We start from the raw sequence: 13,283 nt of genomic DNA, 5'->3' as shown, positions 1-13,283 counted from the left end.
TGAGCTTAGCTAGCCAACGTCGCCATGACATCACCTACAAGTGTGATCGGGGATTTCTATCGGAGAAGCAGTTTTAGCCTATCTTCATACTGTACTGTCTTTGACGCTATCAGGTTTCTGGGACCAATAAGAACGGGCAGAATGCCTTTGCATTCTAAAAATCGTCGGGGAGGGAGGCAAATCCAGACTTATCGTGGAGAAGCGTCACTTGGCCGTAGCGATGTGGAAGCGTAGCCAGGCAAATGTTCCACCATATTTCTTATACCAGTCATTTCCTTTCAAATCAGCAAGGGGAAGTAAACAAGTGCACATTTTGGGAGGAAAGAGACATAATTGGGACATAGACTATTTCTCATCTAACTTTAATTGGTCCTGATATGGGGCACTGTTGACATCTGTGGGATTGAACACACACACACACACTCAGACACACACACAACAGTCAACCCTGATGTTCTATTATATACTATTTATTCTACTGCGCGACCAAGACACTACTACCAAGTTTATATTTCTATACAGTCTATTATTACAATGCATACTACCGCTTCTATTACTTGTTATTTTTTTACTTGACTCTTTTTTATTGTTATTATTGACTGATGTACTGCATTGTTGAAGATCTAGCACATAAGCATTTCACTGCACCTTTCCCACCTGCTGTAAACTGTGTATGTGACAAATTACATTGATTTGATTTTAACTTGATTGAGGAGAGTATTGTTGGTACATTTTGTGATGAAGTTGTGTGCTGCTTATCCCTGGAGCAACACTGAACCCTGGTGCTCAGTTTGCAAACCTCTATCATTATGTCAAAGATCTAGTCTCACCATACATTTCCAGACGTGTAAGACTTAGGCTACTATAAAGAAATTCCCTTATTATTTTACATATTCAAAGTTCACACAGTCATGTTGTCATTGAACTTTTCCTTCATCAAATGATTATCAACTATACTATACGCAGTGTAATGTATGCTACTAAAAATGGTTATTGCATATTACAATCTAGTGTCTAGCTATTCAAACTGCATGTTTCCTCATCCAACTACCCACCCATCCCTTGTCTCATGAATAAAAACTCCTACAGTTTGTAATTGTTTCACACAATCATCCTCCACATGATGTTTTCACACCTCATGCTTCAGGACAATGTAATTAAAGTGTAGGGCCTAGTAATGCAATACTGTGTGACAGTTGGTTGCTTCTTTTAAGGTGTTTAGGCTACCTTATGATCTTTGCTGATACGTTGTTGATTGAAATCTGATCACATCTGAAATTCTGCATTGGTAGGCATGCATAATATCTAGGCAAGAATAGTTATTTGGTTTGAATACATTTTGAAATGATGGAATTTTAACGTAAATACATAGTGGTACATAGTCTCATGACAGATAGTATTTGACATTCATCACATGCTTAGACGTGTGATGGTGATGGGTTGCCCACTAGGCCTACAGATACACTTGTATAATCATTTTTTCTAGTACATGTGTTCATCCGGGTTCTGCGTAAATAATCATGACGCGGGCAGGCGGCACACATTTTTGTCAACAACATCCAAAATAAGATCGATATTCTGACTATGGTGTTTAAAGTAATCTGTAAATAACTTATTAAACATCAAATAGTGTGTTGTGTGGATATTTACCGTGTATAAGTGATGCCTGTGGAAAAACACAAGATAGGAGTAAGCACACTACCGAAACGTGAGCGAGCAAACGTTACATAACTGGTGACATTGACCAATCAGATTCGTTCATTCTTATCCGCGTACCTCTTTGGGTGGAGCCGTTGTCAAAGAAAGTTCATTTCAACAGGGAACATTTTCTTAGAATATGGAAATACATTCGAGTGATACTGGAAGACAGTTTCATTTCTCATCAAAACGCTCTACCTACTGTACTTTAGTTCACTCTTCTTCCGTATCTGGAAAATAGCAAGATACGGCAACGCAATTATACATTTTTCGAGCTGCTAGGCTAGCCATCAGGTCGAACATCGTTTATAACAGGTTAATAAAAAATATAAAAAATATAATAACATTACAGTATAAAACCATCTAGGCGACATAACCGAAACTTAGATTGGGCATGCAAGGGCTATTGTTTTAGCTCCTACGCGTTTTGTTTTGACATCAGCGCTATAACCAACGACTCGAGTCGTGGACATAACTAGAATAGACAGCAGGTGAAATGGTCGGCAACACGATCCACTGGTTCAGGAAGGGACTGCGGCTCCACGACAACCCCTCTCTAAAGGAGTCGATCCGGGGAGCGGACACCCTTCGCTATGTTTACATCCTAGACCCCTGGTTTGCAGGGTCCTCCAACGTGGGCATCAGCAGGTGGAGGTAGGGGTCCTAATAGTAGAATGCACAAGGTGCTATTTCTAAATTGGGTAGTGCATCATCAGTTCCTCTTGTCATGTTAGTCATTGCAGACCTTAGAGAGATATTTATAACTTGTCAGAAATGTCCAGATCAACTAGCCCATGTCAGCTAATGTTTTTTTTCATTTAATTTAGTATTTTTGTTTAACTGCAACATTTTATTTGCACCCCATGACAACATTTATAGAATTGCAGGAAATAAGCTTTAAGCTTGCAAAATTCTCTCCACCAATGAGGGGAGTGAGCAGTTTCCCATAGAAAGCGTTTGGGAACCCCTGTATTAGAGGACGTGTTTTAATTGAGTGGCTCGTATTGCACTCACCCAACATGGATGTGTTTACCGCAGATGTAGGTCACACAGGTCCCTGCTTTTTGCATTGCCACGTTTGTGAATTTGCCTAGGGGCTCTGATGGATCCATCATGGTTTCCTTTTCGATAGATTATGACCTTGTGGGCATGCCAGACGCCACTTATGCACATTTGGCAATAGGTTAAGGAAAACCCAGATTTGGTTATCATAACACCAGAAGGAGGAATCACAGTGCTGTAGGTGGTTATGAATGACATTAGTGTGTGGGTGTGGTGTACCGCTTAGGCAGGAAACTAGGGCTTTCCTAGCACCACACTTATGCACACAGTTATAGTAAATATTGACTGTCAATTATTGCATTACAAGTACATCTGTGTGCCACACAGGAAACAAGGGCATTCCAGGGCACCAAGGACAGTTGATTACTGATTTACCTTGGATTCCCTCCCTTTCATTTAGCCCACATACTATGCTGCTTTAGTTTGGCCACTTATAAGAATGTTCATGTAAGACATAACCTCCTGTTTTAGAGCAGGAGAAGGGGAGAATGACCTGACTGCATTACCCATGTCGAAAACATCCCTGTACGCAGGGTATTCTCAGTAGTTTCTATTACCACCGGGAGAGTAAGCCTACATTTCAGCAGGGTTTAAGAACATGCATAGCAGTAAGGATTATGTAAGTCCCCCTCCCCATCCTGGCTGAGTGTGGGCAGGCATTGGAAATGGGGCACTGTGTCATTGGGGTGGTTATGACATTCTCCTCTCCAGTCCTCGCAGCTTTGACCTACATTCAACCCACGCTCAACCATACTTCCTCCTGAGATCTAGACTTCCCTTATAGTAGCTGCCCTATTAGCCGGTGATTGAGCCAGGCAGCTCACATACAGTGGGGCAAAAAAGTATTTAGTCAGCCACCGCAGGCATCAATTCATCCAGACCCTTATCTGAGAATGGTGTCCTCGTTTTGTGTTGCGGTCCTCCATTCACACAGTGAATGCTGTACTTGGAACTCGAATGAAACAGGTTTGGTAGAGCGTTTATCACAAGCAGCAGGGTTTACAATATGATCTCTGAAAAGGTAATATAACCTATTATACAACATATGCAAGTTCTCCCACTTAAAAATATGAGAGAGGCCTGTAATTGTCATCATAGGTACACTTCAACTATGACAGACAAAATGAGAAAAAAATCCAGAAAATCACATTGTAGGATTTTTTATGAATTTATTTGCAAATTATGGTGGAAAGTAAGTATTTGCTCACCTACAAACAAGCAAGATTTTTGGCTCTCACAGACCTGTAACTTCTTCTTTAAGAGGCTCCTCTGTCCTCCACTCGTTACCTGTATTAATGGCACCTGTTTGAACTAGTTATCAGTATAAAAGACACCTGTCCACAACCTCAAACAGTCACACTCCAAACTCCACTATGGCCAAGACTAAAGAGCTGTCAAAGGACACCAGAAACAAAATTGTAGACCTGCACCAGGCTGGGAAGACTGAATCTGCAATAGGTAAGCAGCTTGTAGCTTTACCAGCCAGAACAGAATGGCATAGGCTGTCCTAGCTATAAGAAAGAACACTTCTCCTCTGGGACCAGCACCAGCCTGCTAGAATATATTTAGGCCTAGTCAATATAAAGTTCCCAGTGTGTGTAGTCTGCTCCAGGTGAGTGGAACAACTGAGTCTCAGATGGGATTTAGCATACCCAGCAATGTTCACTTTGTGGTCACCATGCATTACTCTGCTGTTCAAGTGTATGCATGATGATGACATTGCTTGCAGGGCCGCTAGTCGTCATATGTTGTATAATAGGTTATATTACCTTTTCAGAGATCATATTGTAAACCCTGCTGCTTGTGATAAACGCTCTACCAAACCTGTTTCATTCGAGTTCCAAGTACAGCATTCACTGTGTGAATGGAGGACCGCAACACAAAACGAGGACACCATTCTCAGATAAGGGTCTGGATGAATTGATGCCTCCTTAAAGGGACAGTCCAGTCACCCAACACAGAACACAACGTTCAGACAGTCGCCCTCTCTTGACTTGGTTGATATCCAAGTTGTCATAACAAATTAGGCCTAGTTAAAGGAGTAATTTATTGGCTACATGATACAATGATGACTCATGTCATGCTTGCTTCAGCAGGAGTCAATATTATTTTGTGGTCAACACTTCCCATGTAGTTTGAGGATCATATGACAGCAGAATGAGAAGGTCTAAGGTAGGGCTGTTTGTAGAGGATCAATCAAGCAGTCCTTCCCCATTGGCCCAGGCTTGTCACTTATGCTAGTGTACCCACTACTTCGGCAGAGAATGACTGTTCGTGTTAGCCAGAGATGTTCTGTAATGTTGATACAGGCTTTGTGTTCATGTTCGCTTACTCAGAAATGTGAGGAATTACAGTTTAAAATCTCCACATTCTAATGAGGGCTTGTAGTTCCACTAGCCATGCTTTGCCAGCTGATGGAGCCGTCTATCGTTTTGTTAAACTGTGGACTTTGCTGTGAGCCGAGAGCGCCCTCCTGTTGTCATGTAAATACTACAAGGCTGGGATGGTACAGAGACCTTATTGTTCTACATGACTTACTCATAGCGTAGTATGTTCCATTCAGTCAGACAGATCTTCCACTCAATGTTTCCAATCAGTGTTTTAAATGATAGGCAGAGGATTTGGCCTATGTAAAATTTAGAGTGCTTTTATAATCTGGTGGTGAAGGACATGTTTTCTCAATAGAATCTCCCTGCATAAATCTCTCTGCACTGAGAGAAGCAGCTGACATTCCCATGATTGCAATTCCTTTCCACTAGCCTTCTTTTTGATTCAATCACCACTTTACATTCACTTCAAAGGCTTTGTTGCAATGACGTAAAGCCCTTTGATATGGTGCAACTCTACTTACCACATGTATGATGGATGTATGGATCATATGTTCACTCGTGCCTAATGAGAGCTGGAACATCCATTATGTGACCTTGGGATAACGACTAAACTAAATACCATAAAACATAATAAAAATAGGCGACAGGTTTTTTGTGAATCCTGAGCAGGAGGCCTTGTTACACCTGTAGCCTGTTTCCTCTCTGATTATATGATCAGGTCATTGATCATCTTCTCTGTTTGATTCCAGGTTCTTACTCCAGTGTCTGGAGGACCTAGACGCTAGCCTCCGCAAACTCCACTCCCGTCTGTTTGTCATCCGGGGCCAGCCTACTGATGTCTTCCCCAGGCTGTTCAAGGTGCAATTAACACTGTCACACTTGTACTGTAGTAGTAAACCATCACACTACCGTATCAGAGTTAACCCATCACACTTACAGTACTGCACAGCCACTGTGTACTGTACACGTATGCCTCATAAAAGTACAGTATGCCCCATAGAAATACAGTCTCGTGGGATTAAACTAGTCAGTTACTGTACTATACTTCCACTGTGTCATATCGTCTCAAATGTCTTGATATACAGTGCCTTCGGAAAGTGTTCAGACCCCTTGACTTTTTCCGAATTTTGTTACGTTACAGGCTTATTTTAAAATTGATTGAACATTTTCCCCCTCATCAATCTACACACTATACCCCATAATGACAAAGCAAAAACAGGTCTTTATACATTTTTGCAAAAAATAAGAAAAAAAGAGAACTGAAATATCAAATTTACATAAGTATTCAGACCCTTTACTCAGTACTTTGTTGAAGCACCTTTGGTAGCGACTACAGCCTCAAGTCTTGGGTATGATGCTATAAGCATGGCACACCTGTATTTGGGGAGTTTCTCCCATTCTTCTCTGCAGATCCTCTCAAGCTCTGTCAGGTTGGATGGGGAGCATCACTGCACAGCTATTTTCAGGTCTCTCCAGAGATGTTCAATCGGGTTCAAGTCTGGGCTCTGGCTGGACCACTCAAGGACATTCCGAGACTAGTCCCTAAGCCAGTCCCATGTTGTCTTGGTTGTTTGCTTACGGTCGTTGTCCTGTTGGGGTGGCAGGGTAGCCTAGTGGTTAGAGCATTCGTATCCCCGAGCTGACAAAGTACAAATCTGTCATTCTGCCCCTAAACAGGCAGTTAACAGCCGTCATTGAAAATAAGAATTTGTTCTTAACTGAAAAGGTCAAATAAAAATAAATAAAGGTCAAATAAAAATAAATTAAAAGGTGAACCTCCACCCGTCTGAGGTCCTGAGCACTCTAGAGCAGGTTTTCATCAAGGATTTCTCTGTTCATCTTCCCTTGATCCTGACTAGTCTCCCAGTCCCTGCCACTGAAAAACATCAGCGATGCATGGGATGGGATGGTATTGGCCAGGTGGTGCCTGGTTTCCTCCAGATGTGATGCTTGGCATTCAGGCCAAAGAGTTCAATCTTGTTTCTGAGAGTCCTTGAGGTACCTTTTACTGAGGAGTGGCTTCCACTGTATTCAGTCTTCACTTGATCTGTATGTGTACTATTTAGTACTTTAGTACTATTTGAATTCCATGGTATTTTCTATGCACTTCCTACGTGTTCTTGATCTTTACCAAAGTTCCCTATTTACCATTGCGTCTGACTGTGGCGTGACTGACCTTGTCTCTCTCTCTCTCAACTTCCCAGGAATGGCAGATTAGCCGGCTGTCTTACGAGTACGACTCTGAGCCCTTCGGCAAGGAGCGTGATGCCGCCATCCGAAAGCTGGCCAGCGAGGCCGGGGTGGAAGTCACGGTCAAAGTCTCCCACACGCTCTACGACCTAGACAAGTGAGTGAATCTTACAGATACACGTACACACACACCGTCAAGGAGATCTAGCTACTGTAGTTCATGGCTGACATATATTAGATCTTGTGAGAACACAACCCATGTCAAAGCAATGAGAATGTTATTACCTTGTTGTTATTAAGTCATCAAGTTGCGCAAATACGCAAACATGATGTATTAGAAACATATTCATAACACTAACATTATAGTTTAATTTATGTGATGCACTAAATTCCGCTATCTCTGTCCATGTGTCTCTGTAGGATCATCGAGCTGAACGGAGGCCTGTCCCCTCTCACCTACAAGCGTTTCCAGGTGCTCATAAGTCACATGGATGCCGTGGAGATGCCCGCCGAGACCATCACCGCTGAGGTCATGCAGAAGTGTGCCACGCCGATCAGTGACGACCACGACGACAAGTTTGGCGTGCCGTCCTTGGAGGAGCTTGGCTTTGAGACAGAAGGCCTGGCTACAGCAGTATGGCCGGGGGGAGAGACGGAGGCCCTCACTCGCCTGGAGAGGCACCTGGAGAGAAAGGTGGGAAGGAGTCCCTTCTTTATATCCCACCACTACTGAACCAGTGTGGTGGACACATACAGTACCTGTGTTGGAATCAGTTTTCTTCTGGGGTGCTGACTCAAACCCTAACCCTCTATGTTCCAGGCGTGGGTGGCCAACTTTGAGCGTCCCCGGATGAACGCCAACTCCCTGTTGGCCAGCCCCACGGGCCTCAGCCCCTACCTCCGCTTCGGCTGCCTCTCCTGTCGCCTCTTCTACTTCAAACTCACTGACCTCTACAGGAAGGTCAAGAAAAACAGCTCTCCGCCCCTCTCACTTTATGGCCAGCTGTTGTGGCGCGAGTTCTTTTACACCACGGCCACCAACAACCCCTGCTTTGACAAGATGGAGGGCAACCCTGTGTGCGTGCAGATTCCCTGGGACCGCAACCCAGAGGCGCTGGCCAAGTGGGCTGAGGGGAGGACAGGGTTTCCCTGGATCGACGCCATCATGACCCAGCTGAGGCAGGAGGGCTGGATCCACCACCTGGCCAGACACGCCGTGGCCTGCTTCCTGACCCGGGGAGACCTGTGGATCAGCTGGGAGGAGGGCATGAAGGTAGATACTGGGGCAGGGGGAGAGAGGAGATGACAGGGGGAAATCTGATGTATGTATGACTGTTTATCGTTCTGTTTGTATCTCAGCGTGTGTGTTTCTGTACCTGTCAGGTATTTGAGGAGCTGCTGCTGGATGCAGACTGGAGTGTGAACGCAGGCAGCTGGATGTGGCTCTCCTGCAGCTCCTTCTTCCAGCAGTTCTTCCACTGTTACTGCCCCGTGGGCTTTGGCAGGAGGACAGACCCCAACGGAGACTACATACGGTAAGATCTTTCCTGCACTTAGTTGTCCACTGCTAATTTTAACCAGTGTGGTACACTGTACTAGACCTTAGTGTTTTATTTCCCCGTGCCTGTGACAAGGCATGTAGAACATGCAGAAAACCATGACAAACAATTTTGTATACGACCTGCTAGACTACAATGTCTCATTATACACTCCATTGAGTCTTAATGAGATTTCCATGCTGTACCAACTAGAAATGTCATGGGAAATTTGTTTCATTATTGTTCATTTCAGAAGTCACCATGGTCCTTTTTTAAACTGTCTTTTCTCCATTTGTTTTTTCCAGGCGCTATCTTCCCATACTGAAGGGCTTCCCGGCCAAGTACATCTACGACCCCTGGAACGCACCCGAGAGCGTGCAGAAGGCGGCCAAGTGCGTGATCGGTGTGCACTACCCCAAACCCATGGTGCACCACGCCGAGGCCAGCCGCCTCAACGTGGAGAGGATGAAGCAGATCTACCAACAGCTCTCCTGCTACCGCGGCCTGGGTGAGCACAGAGCACATGACCTGCTTAATGTACAGCTAATCGCTTTGAAGTCCGCTGCAAATCAGCTATTTTCAGACATTAACAATTTCCATGATAAACTATTCACAAAGTGTCACGGAGTAGAAGTTTTGACTTTTAAATATAATGAATAAAAGTGGGGGGGGATCAGCACTCCTACTTTGAAATTGATTGTGAATACAGTGACTTTATTTTCTTTTATAACTGTATTGTTACCATTATCAATGATTGTCTATGGGGCTGTGGTGTGGTAGAGACTGACTGTCCAACTCTGTCTCCATTTCACAGGGCTGCTCGCGACAGTGCCTGCCAATCCTAATGACAGTGGACACGGTGCAGGGGTCATGACCGGTCCAATGCCAGGGCCCTCCCCTGAAGAAATCCAGAATGAGGGAGCCGCTCAAGCAGGTAACAATCCTCCTTAATTCCTTTCTTGACTGCAACAGAGAAACTGGGATTTTTCCAAAGATCAGTGTTAACCTTAATCTTATCTACACTGAGATTGACTGTGACTTCATCCATCTCTGATGTGGGCTGTGGAATGGGTGGGAAAGGTGTGTCATGTGATAGTACTTGTCAGGCTTGATGTTACTAAGGATGATAAGTGGTTGCAGATTGGAATAGGCTTTTAATTGACCTCCCTGATTGAACAAAGGGTAGATCAGAATAGTAATACCGATCAGAAATTGAAAGTATTCGTCAAAGCAGATGCGTACCAAAAATGTTATAGCATTTTTCCATAACCAATTTCATAGGGAAATAATCAGATTACAGTTGAAGTCAGAAGTTTACATATACCTTAGACAAAAACATTTAAACTCAGTTTTTCACAATTCCTGACATTAAATCCAAGTAAAAAGTCTCTGTTTTAGGTCAGTTAGGATCACCATTTTATTTTAAGAATGTGAAATGTCAGAATAATAGTAGAGTCAAATGTTTTGGGTAGCCTTCCACAAGCTTCCCACAATAAGTTGGGTGAATTTTGGCACATTCCTCCTGACAGAGCTGGTGTAACTGAGTCAGGTTTGTAGGCCTCCTTGCTTGCACATGCTTTTTCAGTTCTGCCCACAAATGTTCTATGGGATTGAGACCAGGGCTTTGTGATGATGGCCACTCCAATACCTTGGCTTTGTTGTCCTTAAGCCATTTTGCCACAACTTTGGAAGTATGCTTGAAGTCATTGTCCATTTGGAATACCCATTTGGGACCAAGCTTTAACTTCCTGACTGATGTCTTGAGATGTTGCTTCAATATATCCACATAATTTTCCATCCTCTTGATGCCATCTATTTTGTGAAGTGCAGCAGTCCCTCCTGCAGCAAAGCATCCCCATAACATGATGCTGCCACCCCATGTTTCATGGTTGGGATGATGTTCTTCAGCTTGCAAGCCTCCCCCTTTTCCTCCAAACATAACAATGGTCATTATGGCCAAACAGTTCTATTTTTGTTTCATCAGACCAGAGGACATTTCTCCAAAAAGTACAATCTTTGTCCCCATGTGCAGTTGCAAACCGTACTCTGGCTTTTTTATGGAGGTTTTGGAGCAGTGGCTTCTTCCTTGCTGAGCGGCCTTTCAGGTTATGTCAATATAGGACTTGTTTTACTGTGGATATAGATACTTTTGTACCTACTTCCTCCAGAATGTTCACAAGGTCCTTTGCTGTTCTGGGATTGATTTGCACTTTTCGCACCAAAGTACGTTCATCTCTAGGAGACAGAACGTGTCTCCTTCCTGAGCGGTATGACAGCTGCGTGGTCCCATGGTGTTTATACTTGCGTACTATTGTTTGTACAGATGAACTTGGTACCTTCAGGCACTTGTGGAGGTCCACATTTTTTTCTGAGGTTCTTGGCTGATTTCTTTAGATTTTAACATGATGTCAAGCAAAGAGGCACTGAGTTTGAAGGTAGGCCTTGAAATACATCCACAGGTACACCTCCAATTGACTCAAATGATGTCAATTAGCCTATCAGAAGCTTCTAAAGCCATGGCATTTCCTGGAATTTTCCAAGCTGTTTGAAGGCACAGTGAACTTGGTGTATGTAAACTTCTGACCCACTGGAATTGTGATACAGTAAAATAATCTGTCTGTCAACAATTGTTGGAAAAATGACTTGTCATGCACAAAGTAGATGTCCTAACCAACTTGCCAAAACTATAGTTTGTTAACAAGACATTTGTGGAGCGGTTGAAAAACGAGTTTTAATGACTCCAACCTAAGTGTATGTAAACTTCCGGCTTCAACTGTATATGATCTAAAAATGTCTATTATCATTGATTTTGATTCAGGCAGAGGACAGGTCATGGTGAAGCGTCGCAATGAGGACCTCACACCGGGCTGTAGCAACAAGTCCCGGAGGCAGACCAGCAACTAGTGCCTGAAGAGGAGAAGAAAGAGGGGATTCCAGCAACTCTGCTCTCCAGCAGAATTGACCAGCGCCTCAACGTTGCGTTCTCCTTCCCTGACTCTGTCAACTCTACAGGAGCACATCTACCTCAGTTATGTGAGCAGCAGCAGGAATGGAGGAGGAGAGAAGGCTGCAAGCATTCCACAAACTCTGCCAGCTTTCTGTGAAGTCAGCTGGCTAAATGGAACATCCGACCACATGATGCCCAGAGAACTAATGGTCTGTGACCTTCTGTCTCTGTGGAGAATCTCAAACCCACAGCTCAAATCACAAGTCCACAGTGACACTGTCCTCAGTGTTACTAGAGGGAGGTAATGCTGTCTCACAAGATGACTCTCTTTAACATGCACACCACCAAACTGTCTTGAATAGAAATGTTGGCATCACTATAATTAATACAAAGAACATGGATGCACAAGTTATATTTGCTGAAAGAGCACTGGGTGGTGGCTGTGTTTGAGCCTGAGGGCATGCTATGTGCAGTATAATATACAGTCTTAGCCTTTGGGAATGGCATCAGCCTCAAGCTGATAACACGATTACCCAACCTGGAATTGTCAGGTCAAATGCCCCTAGTTATTCTATAGGGTATAATGCCGCCTTCAAGTGCTGTTGGATATTCAGAAATCAAAGGTTCTGAGGAGCATTTAAAGGCAGCAGAAGTGCATAATACATTTTATAAACACATTTCCTTCTTATTAGCCTTTGTAAATGTTTTAAGGGAAGTATATAACCCTTTCTGTATATAAGTATGTGTGTGTGAGTGATTCAACTCACAATTTGTACAGTAATAATTTGATATAGCATGATTTTGTTTTCTTGTAACCCAATTGTTATTTGTGTGTGAAGACTGACAAATTGACTGTTCTTTATGTATCTGTAGTAAAAGGTTAAAAAAATGAACACTGGCTCAAAGTAATATTTATTTTAGTGTAATGGTATGCTTATGGCATGCACATGCAAATATTGGTTGTCTTAAGTTCAATGACCAACTCAGTGGCATTGTGGTTAGTGTCAACCCTGACATTGGAAGGTTGTGAGTTCGATACCTGGCCATGGTCATACCAAAAATGTGACCTGGTGTGACTGCTTGGCACTCAGCATTGAGATAAATTGGGGGTAAGGCCCTGCAATAGACTAGCGTCCTGTACATGTACATCATGCTGCCTCACGCTACAGAAATAGGAGCCTGGCTCCGGCTCGCACAAGCATACTTACTTTACAACTTAAGTTCAATAATACAAATAGTACAAAGTAAATGCAAAATACAATGAATCTAAAGTAATAGTGGTGTAACAGCTTTGCTGGGCCCCTGCAAGGTTTGAGGAAGGGATTTTTTGGTGGGTGACTTCCTACAATGATACACATTTTACCATAGGCTAAAGAAAATGTTCTCTAAATGTTCTATTTTACACATATTTCCATAGGGCAGAGAGAAAATGTTGCTGTTTCAAAGCTAATTTCATGCTATTCTACACATTTTGCAATGAGGCTGAGAGGATAGGTTTGCAAAATTCTGGAAAGTTTT

The 13,283-nt window shown here is 43.3% G+C and overlaps 2 protein-coding genes across 3 annotated transcripts in view; one reads left to right on the top strand and one right to left on the bottom strand.

Moving 5' to 3' along the window:
- Window positions 1–1,872, bottom strand: part of btbd11b (BTB (POZ) domain containing 11b) — a 129,321-nt gene extending 127,449 nt beyond the window's left edge. Inside the window, exons 1-2 of one of the 2 annotated variants that reach the window (XM_031822944.1) lie at window positions 1,777–1,872; window positions 1,651–1,666 (exon numbers count right to left, since the gene is read on the bottom strand). The gene's annotated coding sequence lies outside the window, so the exon portion shown is untranslated. Of the gene's footprint in view, window positions 1–1,650; window positions 1,717–1,776 lie in introns of those variants that run through there. The other variant, XM_031822945.1, reaches the window with a different exon arrangement.
- Window positions 1,782–12,658, top strand: cry1b (cryptochrome circadian regulator 1b). The gene is made up of 9 exons (XM_020481020.2): window positions 1,782–2,352; window positions 5,840–5,948; window positions 7,295–7,437; window positions 7,701–7,974; window positions 8,101–8,553; window positions 8,664–8,815; window positions 9,124–9,326; window positions 9,633–9,752; window positions 11,637–12,658. The coding sequence occupies exons 1-9, from the start codon at window positions 2,195–2,197 to the stop codon at window positions 11,720–11,722; spliced, it is 1,698 nt and encodes a 565-aa protein (XP_020336609.1). The 5' UTR covers window positions 1,782–2,194; the 3' UTR covers window positions 11,723–12,658.
- Window positions 12,659–13,283: the final 625 nt, after the last annotated feature.

The sequence above is a fragment of the Oncorhynchus kisutch genome, linkage group LG4 (assembly GCF_002021735.2).
Source record: "Oncorhynchus kisutch isolate 150728-3 linkage group LG4, Okis_V2, whole genome shotgun sequence".
Lineage (NCBI taxonomy): Eukaryota > Metazoa > Chordata > Actinopteri > Salmoniformes > Salmonidae > Oncorhynchus > Oncorhynchus kisutch.
Note: the sequence above shows the minus strand (reverse complement) of the source record. Positions and strands in the feature narration are given on the sequence as shown.

What these genes read in the sequence shown, in the direction of transcription:
- cry1b (XM_020481020.2), top strand. Translation starts at nt 2,195, where the DNA reads ATGGTCGGCAACACGATCCACTGGTTCAGGAAGGGACTGCGGCTCCAC. An exon ending in CCCAACGGAGACTACATACG is followed by an intron (nt 8,816 to 9,123) that starts GTAAGATCTTTC and finishes TGTTTTTTCCAG; the next exon opens with GCGCTATCTTCCCATACTGA. An exon ending in TGAGGGAGCCGCTCAAGCAG is followed by an intron (nt 9,753 to 11,636) that starts GTAACAATCCTC and finishes ATTTTGATTCAG; the next exon opens with GCAGAGGACAGGTCATGGTG.